We start from the raw sequence: 24,369 nt of genomic DNA, 5'->3' as shown, positions 1-24,369 counted from the left end.
AAGCATGCGCAATCTCATCTCCGGCGTAACTTGAACTTCCGGTTTGAAAGTCAAACAAAATTTCCGCAAAAATTCTTTGCATTTTCATATTTTTAAACGAAAGAAAGTGTTTTAAGAAAGAAGAAATGGCTGCCTTGTTCGCCTGCACAAAGTGTCACAGCAGGCATCCGTTTGAACAACTATCCACTTCGGAACAACTTTGTAAAGTTCGTATGATTTTTTTTCAGACAACAAAAGATTGTCTCACACATGTTCGCAATGATTCATTCGGGTTCATTTAAAAACGGTGTTAGGATAATAAATTTCTGTATTCTCCCCAAGAGGCACCTCTTTTTAATACACTAGTGGTATTCAGGACAAAAGCATGGTCAAGATGGCCTGTGTGTTAGTCCTAAATTATGTGAAGACGCTGTCTGTCAACTGGTAAACACAATTCTCGATATGAAGTGGCTATTCTTACGGTCCCATAGGAATAGCCTTGCAGGCTATTCTTACGCTTCTCCCATAAGAAAGGTAAAAAGCCCGCAGATGTCTATTCCTATGGCGCTCCAGTACGAATTATGATAAATATGAAAAGCACACAAGTGGTTATTCCAATGGCAGTTTTGGTGTTACACATCGTACTGAATTCATCTGACTGATATAATAACACCTAATGTCTTTAATTTCCGGCAAAGAAATCCAGAGAAGACAAAAAAGAGAAGTAATTTCGCCTTTATGATACATTTTATTACTTTCATTTGTTACATTAACAAACAATTTAACGAATTTATCATAAGTGTAAAATACTTATTTAACTGAAATTTGTCTTCCAAATAAATCGGAAAACAATTGTTGCTTGCACAGATGTAAATGTAAATACATACATTATATATTAAAACACTAAAAAATATTGACCAAGTGTTTTGAACTAAACCAGTTAGAGAATTATTGATCTATGTTTCGAGTATATATGTAAATTTTTCACAATCCTACAAATTTATTACCACTCTAAACATGTTTATTGCCCTTTGATTTGGTTTTATACTTGACATTTGATTACATGTTATTTCCAAAATCATTTGAAAATCTATCAGTTGAATGACTTAATTCAGTACAATGTATTGTGAAACAAAACTGCCATAGGAATAACCACCTGCAGGCTTTTTACTATTACGGGAGAGCCTTAAGAATAGCCTATGGAACCGTAAGAATAGCCATTTGTAAACTTCTCGATATGGAGGTTATAGGATAAATTCCGTTTTCCGGTATTAGCCGCTAATAAATACCCGTTCCCGGTTTTACGGTGAGGGGGGTATCGGCCATTACACTATGTAGCAATAGTGTTTAAGATTATCCTTTTTCAAGGTTTAAGCAGAAAAAAATACATAAAAAAAGTATTGCAGATTATCATAAAACACTGTTGTAATTAAGGTGTAGCAAAAATATCCCCAACGTTTACTTTAGTTTTGAGATCTTATCTTTTATTCTATGCTGCCGCTTCCGTAGCTCGATACCGATGGTGTGAAATTATTTGAATTTTTCAGGGTAAACAAATTGTGCAAAGATTTTGTTGCCGAGGTCATAAGATAGTATTTTCATTGTGAGAAAGTAAGAATTTTCCTAAATCCTAAGCTTCTGCCAAAAAAATTGCTAATATTGTACACGGTTGTTATACAGGCTAATCCCGCCAGCTCCCCTGACCCTATTTACGGAAATACCGGAGAACGGGATTTACCCTATAATGTCGATATGGTCAATAACGTTCGTTCCACATAAATTGATATTCCAATATTTTTAGTAAGCATGGCATTTTTGCTAATTGAAAAGAAAATTTGGAGTAACAGTCAATTTTTAAAGTAATGATCCAAAATGATGTTCACAAGTTAAACATATTAGTGGAATTTGAGTGCTCCGAATCAGTAACAGAAATCACACCAGAGCCACCATTTACATATGTCATTTTACCTATGCTCGACCAGCCAAGTGCTTGACCACAATTAATAAATGTACATGTTTATTGAAATAAACCTTTGAACTCGCAATTGTTGTTTATTTATTTCCTTCCCAGCATCCCTGTATGACATCATGCACACTTGATCTAGATCTTTAAGGGGCTTGTTTGTTTACAGACAACAGCTTCTTTGCCTCTGTCAGAATACTTACCGTGAATCTCCTCTAGAAAATGCATGATGCATTTTTCCAGAAATCATTAAGAAGAGTACTAGAACAACCTATTTTATAGTCTTCTAATATGGAATAGCCAAATTTATGTGCACTTTCAAGGCAAGGACCCTAACCATAAATCAAACCAATAAGCAAGGGCTCTCTGCTTTGATAGGATATTCCTTACTTACAAGTGACATCTTTTGTTGTTATGTTTTACTTGCTTACTATGTGTTTGTTACTGAAACATGATTAACACCATACATTAAATATGGTTTCAGGGTTGCCGTAACTATCAGCCAGTGGTCAAGTGTACAGCTTGCAGGGCAGAATTTACTCCAGGAGAGTAAGTATTTCTGATGTATGTTTACTATAAGGGTTGCAGGGAAAGAAGTTCTGATCAGAATGGTTGTGTCAGATCAAAGTATTAAATATGCAGCTAAATGCTATCATAAAGTGAAAATGACCCCTTAACTCTGCTTTAATACTTTATTCAAATTTCTGTAGTAATAGTACATTGACAAATATTTATTTGCCATGTTGACTTCATGCAGTGACTGATATTTAAAAAATATGCATTAAAGAATATATAGTATAAAGTCAAGTTCAAATTTACCATAGAACATCACTTTTGTGCAATAATACTATTTGTCATTTACATACTATTGACAAGAAAGTTCATTTTGACTAAGTTGCATTCTTGTTAGCCATACTTCAGTTTACTATAGATTTAATACATTTAGTGGAAAAATGACAAAACTGTTATTTGTTCTCTTAGACTGCACAGCACAATGCTGCTTTGAATATGTTTCAGTTTATAACAGATCAGTAACAGACAAATTTATCTATGAAAGTTTGGTTTGTTTTTCAGGAGGGGTGCTACAAATCAGAACTGCAGACATTGTACATACAATATTAAGGTTCATGGAGAGGTATGAAGAATATTAAATTGTTATCAACTTAACTGTATATTTAAACATGTTCAAAACTTAAATAGTATCTTCTAAAGTTTATTAGTACCCCAGTATCAGACTGCTGATAAATTGTGTTTTTCTTTAATTAGTTTTAGTTTGTTGTTGAAATTTCACAAAAGTTCAGTTTTTATATTAGTAAAAATAGTGTACATGAAAGTAAGAATATAGATACCATTTCAACAAATATTCCGTGTTACATTATATATAACTTAGACCATTCTCATCCATCAGAGGTTCGTCAAAATCCCGAGACGAACCTCTGATTTATTTCCATCGTTTACTTGGTGAGCATGCGCACTCGTAATTACTTTCGGGAGTGGTTTCAGCCAATCATTGTTCGCCTTATTTGGAACTCCGAATTTAAACTTCAAAAAATATGTAAACAAGATACTTGCTTACGATGGATAAAGGCTGTATTCCATGATTGGATAAATAAAGATTTATTCCTGTAATTCGACGTTAAGAGATTTACATCAAGAAATAATAATATTCGTCATAAATGGACATCGTATTCCCCCGATAATATGGAAAGGACGCGGTTACGCTTTTCACGGACGAGTTTGATTGGTTCGCTACGATTTGTCGCGAAACGACGCTGATTGGCTGAAACGTTTTACCTGTAATGTAACCAAACCATAAATATCGGCGAAATGTGCCAGAGGTTCATCCGGGGAACCACGGTAGACCTCTGGTATGCGAGAATGAACTTAGACAAGTTGTTTTGTTTGCAGCCAGCAGTCTGCAGGTTTTGTAACCTTATGGCAGCATTTGTAGACAACAAATGTCAACGATGTACAGCATATGAGAAAAAATTTGGTGCACCGCTACCCTGTGAACAGTGCAAAATGAAGTGTGCTTTTGACAAGTCGGAGCGATCCAAAGCTAAAGTATGTAATAATGGAAAGGAGTATTCTCTCCATATTAGATTTTTAACCTTTACCCTGCTAACTTTCTACAATGGGCTGCTCCACCTGTAAATGTAGGCAGTTTCGTTAACTGTGTGCTAGATAAAAAGCTACTTACTGAAAAGTGAACAGTGCAGATCATGATCAGACTGCATGGATGTGCTGGCTGATCATGATCTACACTGGTCGCAAAGGCAGAACCAATCATGTCCAGTATGGTAAGGGTTAACTTGTATTTCTGGTCAAAAAGGGAAGAAAAATAAAATAGCATTTGAAGATTTTAGAAAGAAGATTGTATTCTACATAACTTTATTTAAAGTTTTTAAATGAACTATTGAAACATAGCAGTTAAATATATCTTGTAAATTGACTCTACCAGTTTTGAAAATAAGGTACATGGTGTTCATTCAGTGAAAAATATATTTATCTCAAATGATTTTGTTTGTTTGTTTGTTTGTTTTGGGTTTAACGCCGTTTTTCAACAGTATTTCAGTCATGTAACGGCGGGCAGTTAACCTAACCAGTGTTCCTGGATTCTGTACCAGTACAAACCTGTCCTCCGCAAGTAACTGCCAACTTCCCCACATGAATCAGAGGTGGAGGACTAATGATTTCAGACACAATGTCGTTTATCAAATAGTCACGGAGAACATACGCCCCGCCCGAGGATCGAACTCACGACCCCGCGATCCGTAGACCAACGCTCTTACCTACTGAGCTAAGCGGGCGGGTTTTATCTCAAATGAATATCCTATAATATTTTATTTTGAAAAAACAAAAACAAACAGCACGAAATCATAGAAAGAAAGAAAGTTGTTTTTCATGGAAATAGAACAGCATATAAACCATGTATATTACTCTACCCAAGGATTATCATTTTACTTATATATACGCATTGAAATCTGGAAAGGACTGCAAAAAGGGACTACACTTTCGGAGAGTTCAAGCATTTAAAAAATGACCAGTTTCGTTGCAATGTATTTGAAAAAATGTCTGTGTGAATAAATTTCATATAACAAGATTTAAGATAGCTTTCAGCAATCGTTCATTTTTATTTCTTTACAATTGGCATTCAATGTGAAAGTCTAATAACATTTTTAGATTATTTTTAGTATCCAGTCATACTGGAAAGCATTGTAAAACGTGTATTAGACATGTTAGTAGCTTGTTGGTAAGGATGTTGTTTGTTTATCAGTTTTTATGTGGTTGGGTGATTCACTGCTAAATCTTAAACAAGGCAAAGAATAAACATAAATTGTTTCTTGTTTTAGATGGATGGCAAGACTCTCTGCTGGCTTTGTGCTCTGGCATACAAACGGGTACTAGAAAAGGCAAAACAGCGTCAAGAACAAAAAAGACAGGGACTGAGGTCCAATCCAAGTAGCTTTGATAAACTTGACAAATTAGACAAGTCAGACAAACTGGAAAAAGTAGAAAATATGAGTACGGGTAGCAACAGTCGAGATAAGATCTCACCGTTTGAAAATGCTAGTAACTCTCAGCCTGCTAAAACTCCACAAAAAGACTCAAAATCTCTGTTAAATTTATCTGTTGGAGAGAAATCAACTCCACCCTCATTTGCATCTTCATTCGATTTCCTCCGTGAACATAAGGATGAGAAAAGTAATGACTCAATTGATGTTGCAACAAAAGTCAAAGAAGAAGGTAGCAAAGACGGACATCATAAACATCGTCACCATCATCATCATCATCATAAATCAAAACATCACCACCATAAAAGGTAAGTATAAGCATTTTTTATAGATGGCTAGTCTTCAGAGCAGTGTTAGATGAAACAGTTGTAAGAATTTTTCTCATTTATATTTCTCTACACCTACTATTGTTGGGACTTTAAGCCTTCTTTTGCCTAAGATGCTTTTCACATAGCACAGATTATCTCTCCTGGCTGCTGTTTCGAGGGTCATTCCTGACATAAAATTACCTATAGATTACACCTTTTTTATGATATGAAGTTTGATAACTGACAAAAAAGATTTTCTTGTATTGTTGCTACATATTCAATCTTAACATGTGTAAAAGATTATGATAGGTGTCTCTGTTTAATATGTAGACAGAGCTTTGACCCACAAACTTTCTGCCAGTTTTTTCAAGGAAGATAAATATTGCAAAAATCAGAAATGCTCTATGTCTACTGTAGCATCACAGATTATAATGAAATGCTCAAAACAGAACTTAGTTTGATGTTGAATAATGAGCTTTTGCATTCTTTTTAAAAACAGAAAAAAAATAAGTACTGTCATTGCTGTTACACATACCTATAGCTGTAATACTATGTATGTTTTCTTTATGCAGTTTGTATTAACTGCTAGGTTTAGAAATAAAAAAAAAAACAGGCTGCTTTGGTTCACAAATTATTCTTTTTAATAATGATGTTGTTTCAAAATGCATTTATTCAACAGATATTATATATCAACCAATATTTCAGATCTCACAGTCCTCGTTCTCCCAGCAAGCGTCCTCGGCTAGAAAACAGTGACTCGAATGGAATGACTGGAACCCTGACACCAACTAAAAGTTCTGTGTTGGCAACAGAGAAATCTCCTGTGGACCCTAACAGTTCCGAGCATATCATAGCAATCAACAGACTGCAGGAACAACTGGATAACCTCAAAAAACAGCTCAGTCTTAAGGATCAGCAGCTCCTAGAAAAGGAGAAAAAGGTATAGCTGTCTATATTAACTTTTGTAGAGCACACAGAAAAGTGTTTCTGGTGATGTTGGTACATTCTCTTTTTGGCAGCTTTGTTTTTTGCCAGTTCGTTACACGTATATGTTGGACTGGGTACTTATTTACTTTTCATTTGATTGTATTGTCATTTACTTAAGTAATTAGTATTTTTTTGGACAAAATTGTGTCAGTCCGTAGATACCATCATCCCAAAAAGTGGGAATGTAATCAAACTTGTCAGAAAATTTAGGTGAATGGAACAAAGTATGGGTACTGGAGGAAATCGAAAGATAAGGGGCATATGATAGGATATATTAGAACATCTAAAACAACGGTTTATCAGTACAAATACCTTAGTTTTCCTGACGCATCTGAGTAATTATCGGCTATTTTTCCATGTAAGCTGCCTTTTTAAGTCACATGTTTCCCCACACTGATACCCAGTTCTCATCATTCGTACTGAAAAGATTTTTAGCTCGACTTTTGATGACACAACAGAATTTTGTAAAAAATTGTAATGTGTATTTATTTCATACCAGTAGACACCTCAAACAATATATTTTTTAAAAGCATGTATTAACATTCATTTGTGCTCTCTTTCTTTAAGTTACTTATCACTGCATGATATGATGTATTTGTGAATTATCTGGCAAGGATATTATTGTCAATCGATTTTCTCAGTTTACAATAAAGACTAGTACTGAAGTGGTTTTCGGCGGATACATTGTATTAATAATGGTATTTATATAGGAGGCTTTTGTTGTGTTTTAGATGACGGAGGTGAAAGCTGCTCAATATGAGAGTGATAAAAGTTTCAGGACCAAACTGAGTGAGCTCACCAAGAAGAACACTGAAGCTGTTGAAACTCTTCAGGTACTCATTGAATTGTAAAAAGTTTATATGAGCCGCGTCATGAGAAAACCAACATAGTGGGTGTGCGACCAGCATGGATCCAGACCAGCCTGCGCATCCGCGCAGTCTGGTCAGGCTCCATGCTGTTCGCTTTTAAAGCCTATTGGAATTGGAGAAACTGTTAGCGAACAGCATGGATCCTGACCAGACTGCGCGGATGCGCAGGCTGGTCTGGATCCATGCTGGTCGCAAAGCCACTATGTTGGTTTTCTCATGGCGCGGCTCATATAATGTAAATGTTAAAAAAAATTAGATGAAAGATGCTCAACTGCAAAGATACTGTTTTAAAAGTTTAGGACATGGACCTGTGTCAAATTTGTTCAAATTGGTTCCACTTGACTGCCACTAAGACTGAAAATAGAAAAAACAACATTTAAATGACTTCTCATGAACTGCTCCCCCTCCTCCATGTTTGTTGTTGGGGGGTGGGGAGGTGTGGAGGCACTTAGAGCTGCCCTTGTCCATCCATTCGAATTTGTGTTGTGTATGTCTCAAAAAGTATTTAACCCAGATTCATCAGTCCTCACAGGATTGTCATTCAGCATGTGACGTTTTGCACCTGATGTTAGGAATAGGATCACTTAGCCACTGAATAACACTTATAACCTTTGACCTACTTAAAGTCATACATTTAAAGGGCCAAAAGGTTTGTGTCAAATGCATCCCGAAAAGTATTTGACCTAGGATTATGAAAATAGGAATATTATTTGGTATGTGAAATTGTGCACCTGAGGTTTTGTTTGAGTTTTTACTTAGCCAGACAAGAGTTATTGCCCTTGACAGTAAAAATATGCATGGAAGGGCATGAAAGTTTGTGTCACAAGTATCCCAAAAAGTATTTGACCTACCCCATAAATCATTAGAGCATTGTTATATAGCATGTTAAGATGCACACCTTGTGTTCTGTTTGGGATTTCACTTAGCTAGACAAGAATTATGGTCCTTGGCTTAGATAACAATACACATAAAGTGCTTAAAGGTGTATGTTGTATTTATCTTAAAAGATAGTTCACCTAGAGTCATGAAACCATGTACAGTGACTGTAAGTGGAGAGCACCAGTATCCTATGGATACACATCTAGTTTTTAATGAAACTAGAATTTAGGTAATTTGGAATAAATGCAGGTTCTCTAATTTAGTTTTCGGTATACAAAATGAGGTTTCTGTGGCAGAAAATATGATTAGAGACCCCTGAGATAAGAGTCTTTAATTGCTGCACTGCAGTCTTGTTTCATCTTGTTTCATCAATTCTTCTTAACTTAACGAAGGGGTTGTTAGAGCTAAAAAAGGAAAACTTTAAACTTCTTTAGACTTTTAAAGCAAGAGCATACATGCTGTTGTTTGTTTTGTTTTTTCAGGCGAAGAATCGAGAGTTGGAGAAGAAGAATCGAGACCTGAGTAAACAAGTGACATTGTTGTCCAAGGGCAAGAAATCAAGCAGTGTCCTTAGCAACAGCCAGAACAATAGTCCTAGTCTAAGTTCATAGTGAATCTATCAATATGTAGCTGCATAATCTAGTTGTTATCATTGATGTTATAGAACTGACACTTCTGTTTAAGATTTTTGTTTATTTGAGCAATAGAACAAGGGCCTTTTGTTGCTAGTTACATCGTCAGGCAGTTAGATTTTCAGATTTAAGCAGTCAGGTCTTCAAGACTGCTGATTCATACTGGTTTACTTGTGTATTGACATGCTAATAAAACTAAATGTGGCTGCATATTTCTTTCAATTGTAAATGGATTATTTATTGGTGTCTGGAAAAAAAAATTCACATATATATTTATGGGAGACTTTTTGTGGACTTTGTTTGTGTCAACTAAAGGTATTAAATCCCAGTGAAATGAAAAATATTCCAATAGATTTTGAAGTCCACCAATTTAAGATCCTACATAAGAGTGATTTAAAAAAAAAAATATGCCAACAAAATAATTCCACAGTACATAATATACAGCTAAGTATGGCATTTTTATCACAAAGAAGATAATGGGAGATATTTTTACTTTATATGTCTACTTAATCCATTTGTCTTTGTCTTACAGAATAGTGTCATGCATAACAACTTGTTTAATAATGACTTGTATGAAAACACTAGTTGCTGTTGAGTTTACTGGAAAAAAGTAGAGCGTATTTCCGAAAACTTAAATAGAAGTGCGGCCTCCGTGGCCGAGTGGTTAATGTTGCTGACTTCAAATCACTTGCCCCTCATCGATGTGGGTTCAAGCCTCACTCGAGGCATTGAATTCTTTGTGAGGAAGCCATCCAGCTGGCTAACAAAAGGTCAGTGGTTCTACCCAGGTGCCCGCTCGTGATGAAATAGTGCACGGAGGGACACCTGGGGTCTTCCTCCACCATCAAAGCTGGAAAAGTCGCCATATGATCTATAATTGTGTCGGTGCGACGTTAAACCCAACAAAAAAATTAAATAGAAGTGTTTAAAGTGATTGTAATGCTAACTGTTTGATCCACATAATCTGTTACAGGGGTTTTCATGAACTATGGCTTTATTTGCAAAATCCATATATAAACTACAAGCATACTTCATTTCAAAGGATGGTACTAGCAACTTTGTTAATTTTTAAAGGTATACTGGACCCAAATTTCATATTTGAAAATATGAACAATGATTAGAGTAGAGTATGTAAACATAAAATTCAGCAGGTTTATGTGTATTACCAGTTTTATGCATGTTTAAAGTTGTACACACAAGCTGATTATATTATAAATGTGTACTACCTCAAAAAAACAGGAAGGTTTTTGATAATCGGCTGATACTGCATGATGTTTAATTACGAATGCAGCTCTTTATAAATGATTTATAAACATAGTAAAATTAAATACAGTTTATGAAGATTTTCAACATTTGAAGTAAATATCTTAAAGATAGATATTTTAGCGGAAGATGAGTATTGGCTATCTTTAAGATGTCTTTGGTAAGTTTTTTGGCCAAAAAATGTACTATTCTACATGTAAAAATTGGGAAAAAAAACACAATTCTGATTTTCTTTTTTATTGGAAATGTTCTTTTCAGTTCACAGAAAAAGTCATTGAATTTTTTTAATTTGTTCATGTCAGAAATGGCTGAAATTTACAAAGGAAAAGGTACCCGTCAGAATTATTTTTGACAATAATTCTAAAACCAGTCAAGATATTTTACTTTTAAGTTTTTATAACCACCCTCAGAATTCTTTAGTAAGATGTATATCACTGGTATTGTTTTATGTATAATAAAGAAAAACCTTGCAGAGAAGGTGGGTCAAACAGTAATTGTACATATGTATCTTGAAAGTGTTAGAAATCTATTGTTCTTGTCAATTGTACATGTGTTTTTGGTGCACAGCTGTTAGACGTTATTGTTTCCTGTGTTATAATTGTGAATCTATAATTATTTTAAGTTTACCAGACATTGTCAGTTTAGATTCAGGAAATGTTTAGTTGATGTTCAAATGCTTTTTTAAGTAAATTGTGAAGTATCACTGATTTTTAACAGAATTTTAATTATAAAGTAACAAAAACTGTTATTGTTTCTCTTTAAAATAGCTTTTTTATGTGTTGAACACTTATATATATATATATGTAACAGAGCCTTGCTCTAAGAAACTGATATATTGAATATAATTAGCTTGAAAAAATAATTTTTATAACAAATGTATGACTCACAAATGTTTGAAAAATTGATCATTTAATTAAACACAGTTTAAAGGCACTGACCTTCATATTTTGGCAAAAAATGATCTTTCTTTAAAATTGAAGTTTAGTCATGTTATGAGCATAAGAACATGAGACTTCGTTTTTAAACTATCTTAAAATGCCTAATCAAGAAAAAAAAATACTCAAATCGGGAATTGAACACGGGCTGCCTCTGCAGTAAAAACTTTCAGACGTTCTTAACTAATACACCACGAAGGAATATGCACTTAACATCCATTAAATATAAAGATTTATACTTAATAAGGCAGTTTACCTCCGGTACCATGTTATAAACGCTTTTCAATTTTAAATAGAAGAATTAATAAGAGCAATTAATTCTCATGTGACGTATAATCTGTATGTAACTAAGTTTTAAAGCAATATAGCAATAGTTCCCCAATACCTTAAAAATTCTGTTGTACTATCTGGAGGTCAGTGCCTTTAAGAAAGAAGTGTAAAGAATGGTTAATTAACAAGATTATTTGTCATTTTCTCTCTAAATTCATGTTTACTAAAATACTTTTGAAGGTCCATTGGAAAGTCAAAATTCTTAGAAAGCTCATACTTGCTCTGATTTTGAAATGAGCACTACCTCCTATATCTTTCCACCTAGCTATTGAATTCCTACATTTGTCCACTATTTTTATATTTTATAGCAATATGCACCACTATAAAATTGTGCTTTTTAACTCTCATAATAGTTACTAAAAATATGAATGCTTTTATAATGAAAACTGCCATTGAAATTTTATGGTTCCTTTTAGGGTATGCTAATTTTACTAATGCATGTGTTAACAGTAACCAAATGCCAAGCATCATAATCATCTCATTCATTCAAAAACACTTAACATGTTTATTGTAAATACTTAGGTGCTTAACATTGTAATAGTAAATCTTTTGAGTAACTGAATGTATATATAGATTGAGACCCATATATCATAAAGATTAATACCTATTTATATAGTATTTTGCTTACTTGTATAGGTGTAAGTAGGCAGTGTGTTCCATAACTCCTCCAATTCATGTCACCATATTCTGGTGGTTTTTCAAAATGGCATAATCCAATATTATTATTTTAAGCAGTTAAGAAAAAAAATTGGATGACATGCATATGTTGGGCATTTTCTATGACATTCATTCATCCCCATAGTATAATATCAAAAGTATTGTTCCCATACAATCATTCTGTTACATTTCTGTACAGACACATACAGAAATACTCATTTTGTATGTCATTTTTGTTGTTGAAGTCATTGTGTATGAACAAGATGTATTGTTTCAACATAAGAATACAGCGAGAACACGGAGTCCAACAGATACCTTAAAAATTCACATTCTGCTTGCAGTCATATATGTACAGTCAGTCAGAATTGTCACTTTAGTTACACAGATGCATCATAAATATTAGGTTAACTGCCCGCCATTACATAAACTGAAGTACTGAAAAAATGGCATTAAACCGAAAACAAACAAAATAAATATTGCTGAATAGTTTGAATACTAAGAAGATGTCCTTTAATAAAAAAAAAAAAAATAATAAAAAAGTTTTTCTATTGAACATCTTTTTCAGAAGAAAAAAAACATATTAAGAGATTTTTTTAAGTGAGCACAAGTTTTGTCAACTTTGTTTAAAGTGATCTTACTGTTAACATTAATAGTGTCTTCCTTTAGGATTGAAAACTTACTATGAAAGAGTGTTTCAGTAAGTTTCATTTTTAGCTCATCTGATTTTTTGAAAAAAAAATGATGAGTTATTGTCATCACTTGAGCGGTTGTCGGCGTCTGCGTCGGCGTTGCCTGGTTAAGTTTTATGTTTAGGTCAGCTTTTCTCCTAAACTATCAAAGCTCTTGCTTTGAAACTTGGAATACTTGTTCACCATCATAAGCTGACCCTGTATAGCAAGAAACATAACTCCATCTTGCTTTTTGCAAGATTTATAGCCCCTTTTGTAAGATTTATAGCCCCTTTTGTACTTAGAAAATATCAGATTTCTCGGTTAAGTTTTATGTTTAGGTCAACTTTTCTCCTAAACTATCAAAGCTATTGCTTTGAAACTTGGAATACTTGTTCACCATCCTAAGCTGACCCTGTACAGCAAGAAACATAACTCCATCCTGCTTTTTGCAAGATTTATGGCCCCTTTTGGACTTAGAAAATATCAGATTTCTTGGTTAAGTTTTATGTTTAGGTCAACTTTTTCTCTTAAACTATCAAAGCTATTGCTTTGAAACTTGCAACACTTGTTCACCATCATAAGCTGACCCTGTACAGCAAGCAACATAACTCCATCCTGCTTTTTGCAATAATTATTGCCCCTTTTGGACTTAGAAAATCATTTTCTTGCTATTGCTTTAAAACTTGCAACAGTTTTTCACCATCATAAGTGGACACTGTACATCAAGAAACATAACTCTATCCTGCTTTTTGCAAGAATGATGGCCCTTTTTAGACTTCATGGGTAGGACAATATTTCTATTATATAAAAAAATCAGATGAGCGTCAGCACCTGCAAGGCGGTGCTCTTGTTAATAAAGAATGTCAATAATTCTGTTGAGTTACATAGAATGATGGTTTTGTTTTGAAAAGTAATTAACTACTACAAATAGTATAGACAAATCAGGAATTCATTATTTCATTCATTTGTCATATAACGAATTTTGTGTTCATGAATTCTTTATTTTTCTGTGTGACTGCAGCAAGGTGTTTTTCTATACTCTGTACTAAATAGTCATTCCTTCACTTCATTTAAATATCTACAGTTACAGCATATTGCTTATATCTCTTATATGGCTGTATGGTATACTTGTACAAGTACATTTGTATACAGACAAGATGTCAGGAAGCTAATGTGTCTGAAAAATTCTTGGTGTAAAATCTGAAGTACCTTCCTTTATTTAATTTACTTATTACATGCTAAATCCTTGAAAAGGATTCTATTATAACTTCACACAATTACAAAAGACCATTGAGAGAAAGAACTGTGTACAAGAACCATAACTCTATTTTGCTTACTTTTTGAATTACCTCCGTTTAATTTACTTGTCCAAGGTATAACTCTGGAAGTGCTGAAGGGATTTTATGGACACTGCATACAACGATGGAGGACATTGTGAGGAAGTGGATTGTACAATAAATAAACCTCCTCTATGCTTAAATTTTGAATTCGCTCCCTTAATATTACTTGCAAAACTGTGTGAAATGCTTTTGCTAAAACTTTTATGATAAAAGAGAACATGAAAAAGAATGTAGTATACAAGAAGAATAATGTTATTTTTCTCATTTCTTGAATTATTGCCATTTAGTAAATTTGAAATGTCTGCACTGAATTTATTTAAAATTTTAAGGGCATAGTAAATAACAGTTAAGAAACTGCAGTGTGTATAAACCGTAACTATTGATAACACTGTTTCCTTCCCTGTCTTATATGCATACAATTCATTATTTCAAAATATTGCCTTGTACACAAGACATTTGCTTTGGCTATCTAAAAAAAATCCAAACTTGCCTGAATTAACGTTTTCAGTATGAAAAGTAAAATATCTCTTGACACGTTACCACTAATTCTAGCTGTGTCATGATTATGGCTATTATTTAGAGAGTAATACTGGTACATAGATTTTACTTACTTAAGTTTGATGAAAGAAGTAGGTCTTTTATTCAGTTGGAAGAAAGTGGAGTCCATTCAATACATTTGTAATAGTAGAGTTCGGCTTAAGCCGATGCTAGGGGGCGTGGTGGGTGATGCACTTGCCATTACCTCTCGTGAACAGACTCGATCAAACTGAGGCTGCTATTATTTTGCTTGTTGCATTCTATGCTTCCAAAGGATTTACAGATTTTACTTCCTTTTTATTCAAAACCCTAATTTTTTACCACTAAGTGATGGAGAATTGATTTATAGCAAAAGCTTGTTTTAATAAACTCGTGAAAGAGGATGTATGGTCTGCAAAATAATTTTTCATGGGCTTAGTCTGTGTTCAAATCAATACTAGATAAAATATGATAGCACTTTTTTTAAGGAAGGTTTTAAGATGTTAATATTTGTGTGTTTTGTTAAAAATAAACATGAATTGTTAGATTAGAAATGTTTATGCTTGCTTAGAATTCATACCACACAGAAGTGCACTTTTCTGATCTTTTTATTTGTTACAAATTGGAAGTTTTGTTTCAAGATTTCGTTGAGAATATTTGTTTCTGTGTATGATCAAAATATCTTTCAACAAGTTAACACCAGAAGTAACATTCTAAGGAGTGGCGCAACCACGAGTTAACATTTGAAACATGATGTTCACTAGTGAAAGATACTTCTATATTACATTTGCGACAAACAGATTCTCTTGTCATTTCAATGTGTTTTGACCAAGCTGTACCAGTTTTACCAGCACAACATTGAACGCATTGGGTATTGTCACAAGCAAAATCATGACATCACAGTGTTAATTTAGAAACAAATGAAATTGTTATTCTAAGATTTTTAGTCATTTTTTACATATTAATATGGTGATATATATCTTTTTGTTAGCTTGACTATTTATTATTTTTCAAATAGTTCAGCTATTGTTGTCAACCTTTTGTCAGCATCACAAAAGTTAATAAAATTATGCCTCTTTTTAAAGAACGAAAATTTTGGTAAAGCTTTTGTATGTAAGGTAGTATTAATTGGAAGGGCTTCAAATGTCCCATCCCTCTGTCATTAGACAGCTCTTTTTTATATACTTCTATATACTTCTATTTCTTCATTGATGTAAATTTTGGAGAGAAAAAAATCAGATTTTATACAATTCATACTTTTTAGTGTTCAAGTGTAGTTCTGTATTTAACAGTAAATGTTATAGATAGAATCTACCATTATATTTTAGTTATCTGCTAATCAAAAATATTGTGCAGAAGATTGTAAACATTTGCAACGCTTTTGAAATAATGCAGAAAATTTACATTCTTCTTGCATTTATACCAATATCTAATTTTTATTTTCACCTACTTTAATCAGTTTTCAGTGTCATTTATACATTCTATGGCAAAGCCCGCCCGCTTAGCTCAGTAGGTAAGAGCGTTGGTCTATGGATCGCGGGGCCGCGAGTTCGATCCTCGGGCGGGGCATATGTTCTCCGTGACTATTGATAAACGACATTGTGTCTGAAATCATTAGTCCTCCACCTCTGATAATTCATGTGGGGAAGTTGGCAGTTACTTGCGGAGAACAGGTTTGTACTGGTACAGAACCCAGGAACACTGGTTAGGTTAACTGCCCGCCGTTACATGACTGAAATACTGTTGAAAAATGGCGTTAAACCCAAAACAAACAAACAGACAAAACATTCTATGGCAAACTTTGTTGAAATGAACATATTGAAAAATTTCACCCAAATTGTGAGCGAGTAGCTTAACCCTTATCATGCTGGACAAGATTGATTCTGCCTTTGCGGCCAGTGCAGATCATAATCAGCCTGTACATCCATGCAGTCTGATCAGGATCTGCACTGTTTGCCATTCAGTCAGTATTTTGGTAAGCACCCCTTTTAACAGATAATGGTACTGTCCAAATTGAAAGATGGACCAGTTCATTACAGAAATTTAGCAGAGTAAGGGTTAAAACTGATGTTTACATCTACTGGTTACTTGAGCATTGATAGCTCAGAAATCAGAGCTGACTGAAGCATTCTCAACCATTTTTCCTATATGTTCTGTGTTTGGATCGTTTAGAACCCTGGATAACTCCCCATTGTCTTGTGACTTTTAGAAATCATCGTTTTATGGTATAAATAGTATTGTGAATATTATATATTTGCAACAGATATTTTATTCTAACTTTCAAGTTTTATTTTAACTACAAACTTTTACTTCATATATTTATTTGAATCACTACACTAATTTTATTTTAATCACAGAGTTTGTTTAAGATGCATCACAAGGATGTTTATGTATGAGAAAATGAAAAAAAAAAATATTTTTGTATTATATTTTTTTTTTTTCACAAGGGAAGTTATGGTTGTTTAACCCTCATCTTAAATGATGATAATCATGAAAATATGTTTTAAAGTCTTCTCTATAGTTATGTTCAGTTGACAGTATCATGTCGCTTTTAAAATAACAAATACAGAAAGTTTCAATAAAGACATATAGAAAATTGTTGTTCTTTTACATTTAAACAGCAAAAGGAGATAAGAGATTTTAATTCTGGAAGGGCACCTCAGCATTTAGGTTAACTTCTCAATGTAAATTCAGTTTACAGTATTTTGCTCTGAGGTGACAATACATTCTATAAAATTTCAAACTGGTCACTTCTAAGTTTCAGGTGTTCATTCCTGCCTTTTTATACACCGGTTTTGGATTATATGATGGCGGAAGCTTTGTCCATGATATTTTCGTGTCCGAGCATATTAAGTGGGTAACCATTTAAGGTACTGACTTTAAACTTGGCATATTGGCAGTTTGTGATCACTGATGAGACAATGTGCAAAACGCATGAACCAGGCCAGTAGGTCAACGGTCAAGGTCACAAATGGAGCTCGAATATCAAATTTGCCCCTTATATTTCGTGTCGGGAGCATATCTTAATAACAAATCTGGGTTCAAATGTTAATTTTATAAGGTATTGTCTAGACCATTACTTACACATGCATTGGACAATCTTTTTTTTTTTTATTTGGTAGAAATATTCAGGTCCCTTTCTGTAAGGTCAATGTCACACTAAGGGGTCAGTTGTTATGTCAGATCTTGCCGGTGTAACATTAAATATTGACCCCCGTTGAAAATGACCATATTGATCAAAAGTTGATGTTGCAATGTTGGCGGGGTCAACTCTCAACGTTGAAAAGGGACCTTTTAATAAAAAATTAATGTTAAAATATTGACTGGGTCAATTCTCAACGTTGAAAAAGGATCCATGGGATCTAATTTCAACCGTGTCAGTATTTAATGTTACACCGGCGTTGTAACTTTTACTTGTTTGGAAGACTTAATTTAAATTAATCATCCAGAAACTTATCATTCACTGTTTTATTTCGATGATAACTTGATGTCTACTAAAGTCATTAAATTATCGCTCAGGTACATCCTGCCGATACATGAATAAAATTACATTCTTGGTTTCGAGGATGACTTACCCTCCCCCACCCCTTCAAAAATCCATGAAATATAAGTACTGTGAACGTGACCAGTGGAAAAACTTACTTACACATGATCTTCGCTTTATATCGCCATAAAATCCCAACATATTGTGCAAAATGAGTAAACTGTTGTAATGCCTTTGAAATTGTGCAGATATCTGAAATTCTTGAAGTTTTCCCAAAGTCTAAAACTTTATTTCACTCATTTGTCATATCACATATTCTGCATCAATACACCAAACTTGATGGAAACGAAAACGTTGAAAATTTGGTATTAAATAATTTGAAATATATTTTACAGAGATCGCATCACTAATTCAAATGGCATGTAACTATACCTGGAACTGCTCGTCAATTATATACGTAATTTATGAGGTGACCTAACAGCCAGTTTGCTGGGTGTCCTTGTTCCTTTTTGATTGAAGAAAGTTCAATAAGCTGTCCACTAACGGGAATATTTGATGCCAAAAAAATAGAACAAATAATTCAATCAAAAAAGAAATTGGTTAGAACAGAACGAGCAAAAGACAGACAAGTTACTAAAACACTGGTGTTAAATACGCTGTCCCGATCCCGCTGGGAATGGGAATACGCGTAAACTTGATGGTTTGCACGACTTCCAGCGCTGGTGTTTGCGTCAGGATATACAATATCGAAATAGGTGGGGTTTTGTTTTTGTTTATTATGACATATTTACGAATGTTCTGGAAAAATGCAAAATGCTATTCGACACATGAAAAAGGATTATATTTGTGAAATATCTACTTTATATTAAAGAATCGGTCCTGTTATCACGTCCAACCGTCAAAAAAAGTATGGAAAATGACAATTTCCTGATTATGGAAATGCGGCGCTTCTTGTGATCAAACAAGTGCATAATACTTTCGTGAATATAACATTATACTTGAAAAAAAACCCATTGCTTTTGCAAAAAAAAAATGGCGTAAAAAACCCCAATCGAGAATGAGGTTACACTCTGGGAATGGAGTTGCTCGTATACATTATATAGTCAAACGGTCCTTTTTCAAATCCAACAGTTTTTACAATGTCATTTGCTGTTTTGCAAGAAAACTCGTTCCTTAGAAGTTTACGGCCAACGCAAGGCTGGAAGTGCACTTAAAGATCATCCAGAAAAACCAAGTTTCTCTATGCCATGTTGCAATAAGATAGATCAACGCTGACACTAGTTTGCTGTTCATATTGAGGTTAAAATCACATGTAACATTTGCCAGAATGAATTTGACTTCAAATGATGGCTTTTTTTTTTTTTTTTTTTTTTTTGGTTTATGGCCGTTTTCAACTGTGTTTCAGTTAAGTTTTGGTAGGCGTAAAAATTGTTTGTTTTCGGTATCCCGACCTACACAGAGATTCAATACTCGTAGTTACGTGTTTACGTCAGGATATACAATATCGAAATAGGTGGGGTTTTGTTTTTGTTTATTATGACATATTTACGAATGTTCTTGAAAAATGCAAAATGCTATTCGACACATGAAAAGGGATCATATTTGTGAAATATCTACTTTATATTAAAGAATCGGTCCTGTTATCACGTCCAACCGTCAAAAAAAGTATGGAAAATGACAATTTCCTGATTATGGAAATGCGGCGCTTCTTGTGATCAAACAAGTGCATAATACGTTCGTGAATATAACATTATACTTGAAAAAAAAAACCCATTGCTTTTGCAAAAAAAAATGGCGTAAAAAACCCCAATCGAGAATGAGGTTACACTCTGGGAATGGAGTTGCTCGTATACATTATATAGTCAAACGGTCCTTTTTCAAATCCAACAGTTTTTACAATGTCATTTGCTGTTTTGCAAGAAAACTCGTTCCTTAGAAGTTTACGGCCAACGCAAGGCTGGAAGTGCACTTAAAGATCATCCAGAAAAACCAAGTTTCTCTATGCCATGTTGCAATAAGATAGATCAACGCTGACACTAGTTTGCTGTTCATATTGAGGTTAAAATCACATGTAACATTTGCCAGAATGAATTTGACTTCAAATGATGGCTTTTTTTTTTTTTTTTTTTTTTTTTTTTGGTTTATGGCCGTTTTCAACTGTGTTTCAGTTAAGTTTTGGTAGGCGTAAAAATTGTTTGTTTTCGGTATCCCGACCTACACAGAGATTCAATACTCGTAGTTACGTGTTTTTCGTTAGTGCCAACTTCTCCGTATGAATTAGAGGTCTCCAGGACACGATATTTTTATCGCGGCGCAGACCATACGCCTCGTCCGAGGATCGAACTCATTACTAGATGGATATGTATGTAGAACTGCTCTCTCATTATTATTGTTGTTACGTGTAAGAGCCACATGTGTAGAAACAGTTCAGCAGGAAGACCATCTTGAATCTTGCAACAACAAAACTTGACAGAAAGGTGTCCAGAAATGCAGAGAAACTTCACTAGCGGCACCCCGTAACCATGAAATATTGACTTTATGTACATTTGGTCAATGTAAGTCTGAATTTGTTTGTTAATTGTCATATAGTTACGCAAATGATATACAAAATGATAAAACCCCGGTTTAAAATGTAGTTAGTATGCATGTTTTCTTATGACTATCTTTACGGTACATTTTATATCATTTCTTGGGTCCGCTGTACCATTGATATGGACAAAGATACAATAAGGGTATTCCATATATGTTATCGCCGATTGTGTTCACTGAAATAATGGTCCCATTCTTCTCGAAATAATTCAGGGAATTATAACCATTGAAATAATACAGTTATAAGAATTAATTAATTTATGTATGTACAAACATTCGTGACAAGAAATTTAACATTATATACGAACAACTCCATTCCTTTGGCGAAATCCAATTCCCGATTATTTTTGTCAATGTCTAAAAAATTCATTGTTTCCGGTAACATGCTAAAATAGGGTAGGTAGGTCGGGATTTTTTTTTTCGTGGGTGGGGGGGGGGGGGGGGGGGGGGGGGGGGGGGTATTTTTTTTTACTGAGTGACACTTTTCTGAAATTAAAATATTTTGTGTCAAAAATGAATACAAATAATGGGGTTATACCTTTAGAGCATCAGTAAGTTGATTTCTAACAGTTTTAAGCATCGAAAGTGCAGTATTGCAACTTTTTGTTATAAAGTTGAAAAAAAAATTCTCCAAGGCCATATAAAAACATTTAAAAATTTTCTGGATACTGGAAACAAACATTTGTTTGTTTGAAGCAAATAAACTATATGACAGTTGGTTTGTCATTAAAAGCGTCCTAAATAAGGGACATGGGGTCCGAAACTGGCACTTTTGTTGGTTTCTTACTTTTCTCATGTTTCGTGCCATTTTAAGCATATTCCCAGTCGGAATTGGATTGCACGTTTACTACCCGTGTAAAAGTAACTCATCCAGTCTTCACCCGTGGATTAAACTTGGACCAGTATTATACTCTCTAAACACAGACTAAAGAAAAATGCAAGACTAACTTTGTGTATCTTTTGCAATATGAAACTTGCTGTGATTTCTACAGGATTAATTTTGTTTTCTCAGGTGAACATAATTTAATGGTAAAATACAGCCATTGAATTGATGATTTCTGTTTCGGCTTATCTTAAACATTTAACAGATCTAGATAACAGAACTAGATAACAGTCAGATTTTCATTAATCACTTGAGAAAGATTTTCAAAGGCTTCCAGAGGCGTACCCTTTTCACTATCTATTCAACTTGAATATATGCATTCGACTCCTTTTTTTGTTTGAAACAAAAAAAAGGAGTCGAAGGCATATATGATTGTTTTCATGTTAAGCGTTTCCACTTATACATATTATGTAGGCCTATGTATTACCCCCTTTGAATAAAAACAGTTTAATTTACCAGCTCTGAAATAGAAAATTATTTCTAGACAAATTTAAATTAAAAATGCTTGCCTTTTGTTATAGATAATCTCTTTCTAAATAAACTTGAGACTTTAATATCATTGTCTTTAACTTTGATTTCAGAAATCATGAAATGAACATTTCAAATGACATTAAGTTCATGCCTTAAACTAATGTCAGAATAAGAAAATAATGGGCCTGTAGAAGTACAAGTCTCAGAGTAGTATCTATAAAGAAATTCTGAAAAGGCACAGGTTGCCCCCGAGTGACCCACCTACATTCGTGGGATGCTTGTGGCGCAGCGATCTTGTCTGCCCATGCTTAAATAGACACAGCTGATTTCAGCTTGCGTGCATGGGAAGTACTTCGTTGGCAGTTTTGCGTTAGGTTGTGCGTATTCATGAATTTAGCGGCAGAAAATGGAGCATTTTGTGCTAGTAATGAAATGTCTTTTCCAAGCATTGTTTCCTGTCAATGACGAAAATTGTAATTTGATTTCATGACTTTTTTGTGCATTAAAATACTTCCGACAGGTGCTGGAGCAAAATTTTAAATTTTCACTCTTTTTTTTTCGCAAGAAAAAATCATTTGAAGCAAACGAGCCAGGCGGCATCAACTTCGATTTTACCGGACAATATGTATACCGAGGCTAGCAAGACATTTCGACCCCAAGACATTTCAACCCCAAGAGACAATTCGACCCCAAGACATTTCAACCCCAACTCCTTGGACATTTCGACCCCATTCAATGATATGCCAGAAAACATCTAAGAATGCTGTCATTATTATAATTAAGCTTTAATCTATAGATAATTGAGCAATTTCAAAATGTTATAACGCTTAATTAGCAATTAAAATGTTAAAATACGGTTATTTTCGCGAAAATAAGATTTTTTGTTTACGAAATTGAGCCATATTTGTCTAAATTTCTTTATTTTCTAAAATTCTTTAAAAGACTTTGTTAGTACCGACTTCATATGAGAAATGAGTGATTTTTATCTCACAATAACGAAATAATCATCATCTATATTTTTTTTTCATTAACGAAAATAACGGGATTTATGTATCAGCAGCGTTTATTACGTAAATAATTTAAGAACAACCCGTTCTGATTATCTATCTTAAAATAACCTTTATATAACATATTTTCATACTTGGTGTTTAATTATATTTTCAAATCATCTTAAAGACTATTTTAGTACACGGCTATATTAAAAAAAAAAAAACAAGATTTTTAAATCATGGGCCGATTTCGCTGATTTTAATTATGAAAATAACTTTAATACCTCTTTATTTATTTATTTCAACCAAATATCCAAATATAAATAATTATAATGTAACTCAAAGAAGTATAAGATGTCACCATCTTCATTACATTGATATTTAAAATCATAATCAGAAAAACGTGATCTTTTGATTGGATTATCACACCTTGATTAATTGTTTGTTGATATACAGCACGTGTATATTTATCAGCAGTGCGCATTGCAATTAACAATCAATTAAGCGATTGTGGTGACATCGGATATTTATAAACATGTGTCAACATTATCTTTAATTTCGGCGAAAATGTAAAGAAAACAATAGGAAATTAAACAACACATTGCTTATTTTCGCATTTAATGTTATTTTCGTAAGCGATTTTGACGCACACATAAAGTATTTGCTTTACAGAATACAGAATATGATTTTTGTTATTTACAAACTGCTCTTTTCTTTTCTATGAACGACATTCCTTCCAGTTGTAAAATATCAAAAAAGAAATCCCCGTTACTGCAAAATATAAGAATAAATGAGTACTGTTCTGTTAAAAACGGGGAAAAATTATTATCATATTTCATATCTGTAAAGAAAATGTGGCAGCCATATTACATTTTTCTATATTATTTTAGCCAATACACGTGATTTAAAGTATGATTTTAAAAGTATGATTTTAGCAACTTCAAGCGATTTTGGTCACACATTAAACCGGAATCCACCAAAAAAATCAGGATACACCGGAATACATTTTCCATAACCGGGATACACCTGTATTTTGTAAGTTAAAGGTATTTTTGAAGTTTTTTTTTAAATAATTCAATCATATATATCATAAATGAATAAAATACGAA

General features: G+C 33.6%; 1 protein-coding gene and 1 non-coding gene across 2 annotated transcripts; both read left to right on the top strand.

Annotated features, from left to right (window-relative positions):
- Nucleotides 1-10: 10 nt before the first annotated feature.
- LOC123551637 (protein FAM76B-like) lies at nucleotides 11-14,460 on the top strand. The gene is made up of 8 exons (XM_045340713.2): nucleotides 11-206; nucleotides 2,427-2,491; nucleotides 3,017-3,077; nucleotides 3,851-4,006; nucleotides 5,296-5,765; nucleotides 6,471-6,705; nucleotides 7,484-7,585; nucleotides 8,983-14,460. Exons 1-8 carry the CDS (start codon nucleotides 126-128, stop codon nucleotides 9,109-9,111), a joined length of 1,299 nt encoding a protein of 432 aa, XP_045196648.2. The 5' UTR covers nucleotides 11-125; the 3' UTR covers nucleotides 9,112-14,460.
- Nucleotides 14,461-22,418: 7,958 nt separating this feature from the next.
- LOC123553626 (U12 minor spliceosomal RNA) lies at nucleotides 22,419-22,572 on the top strand. Its single transcript, XR_006686813.2, has one exon. It is a non-coding gene; the product is annotated as a U12 minor spliceosomal RNA (small nuclear RNA).
- Nucleotides 22,573-24,369: the final 1,797 nt, after the last annotated feature.

The sequence above is a fragment of the Mercenaria mercenaria genome, chromosome 4 (genome assembly GCF_021730395.1).
Source record: "Mercenaria mercenaria strain notata chromosome 4, MADL_Memer_1, whole genome shotgun sequence".
NCBI classification, from domain to species: domain Eukaryota; kingdom Metazoa; phylum Mollusca; class Bivalvia; order Venerida; family Veneridae; genus Mercenaria; species Mercenaria mercenaria.
Note: the sequence above shows the minus strand (reverse complement) of the source record. Positions and strands in the feature narration are given on the sequence as shown.

What these genes read in the sequence shown, in the direction of transcription:
- LOC123551637 (XM_045340713.2), top strand. Translation starts at nt 126, where the DNA reads ATGGCTGCCTTGTTCGCCTGCACAAAGTGTCACAGCAGGCATCCGTTT. An exon ending in CTTCGGAACAACTTTGTAAA is followed by an intron (nt 207 to 2,426) that starts GTTCGTATGATT and finishes ATATGGTTTCAG; the next exon opens with GGTTGCCGTAACTATCAGCC. An exon ending in TCCTAGAAAAGGAGAAAAAG is followed by an intron (nt 6,706 to 7,483) that starts GTATAGCTGTCT and finishes GTTGTGTTTTAG; the next exon opens with ATGACGGAGGTGAAAGCTGC.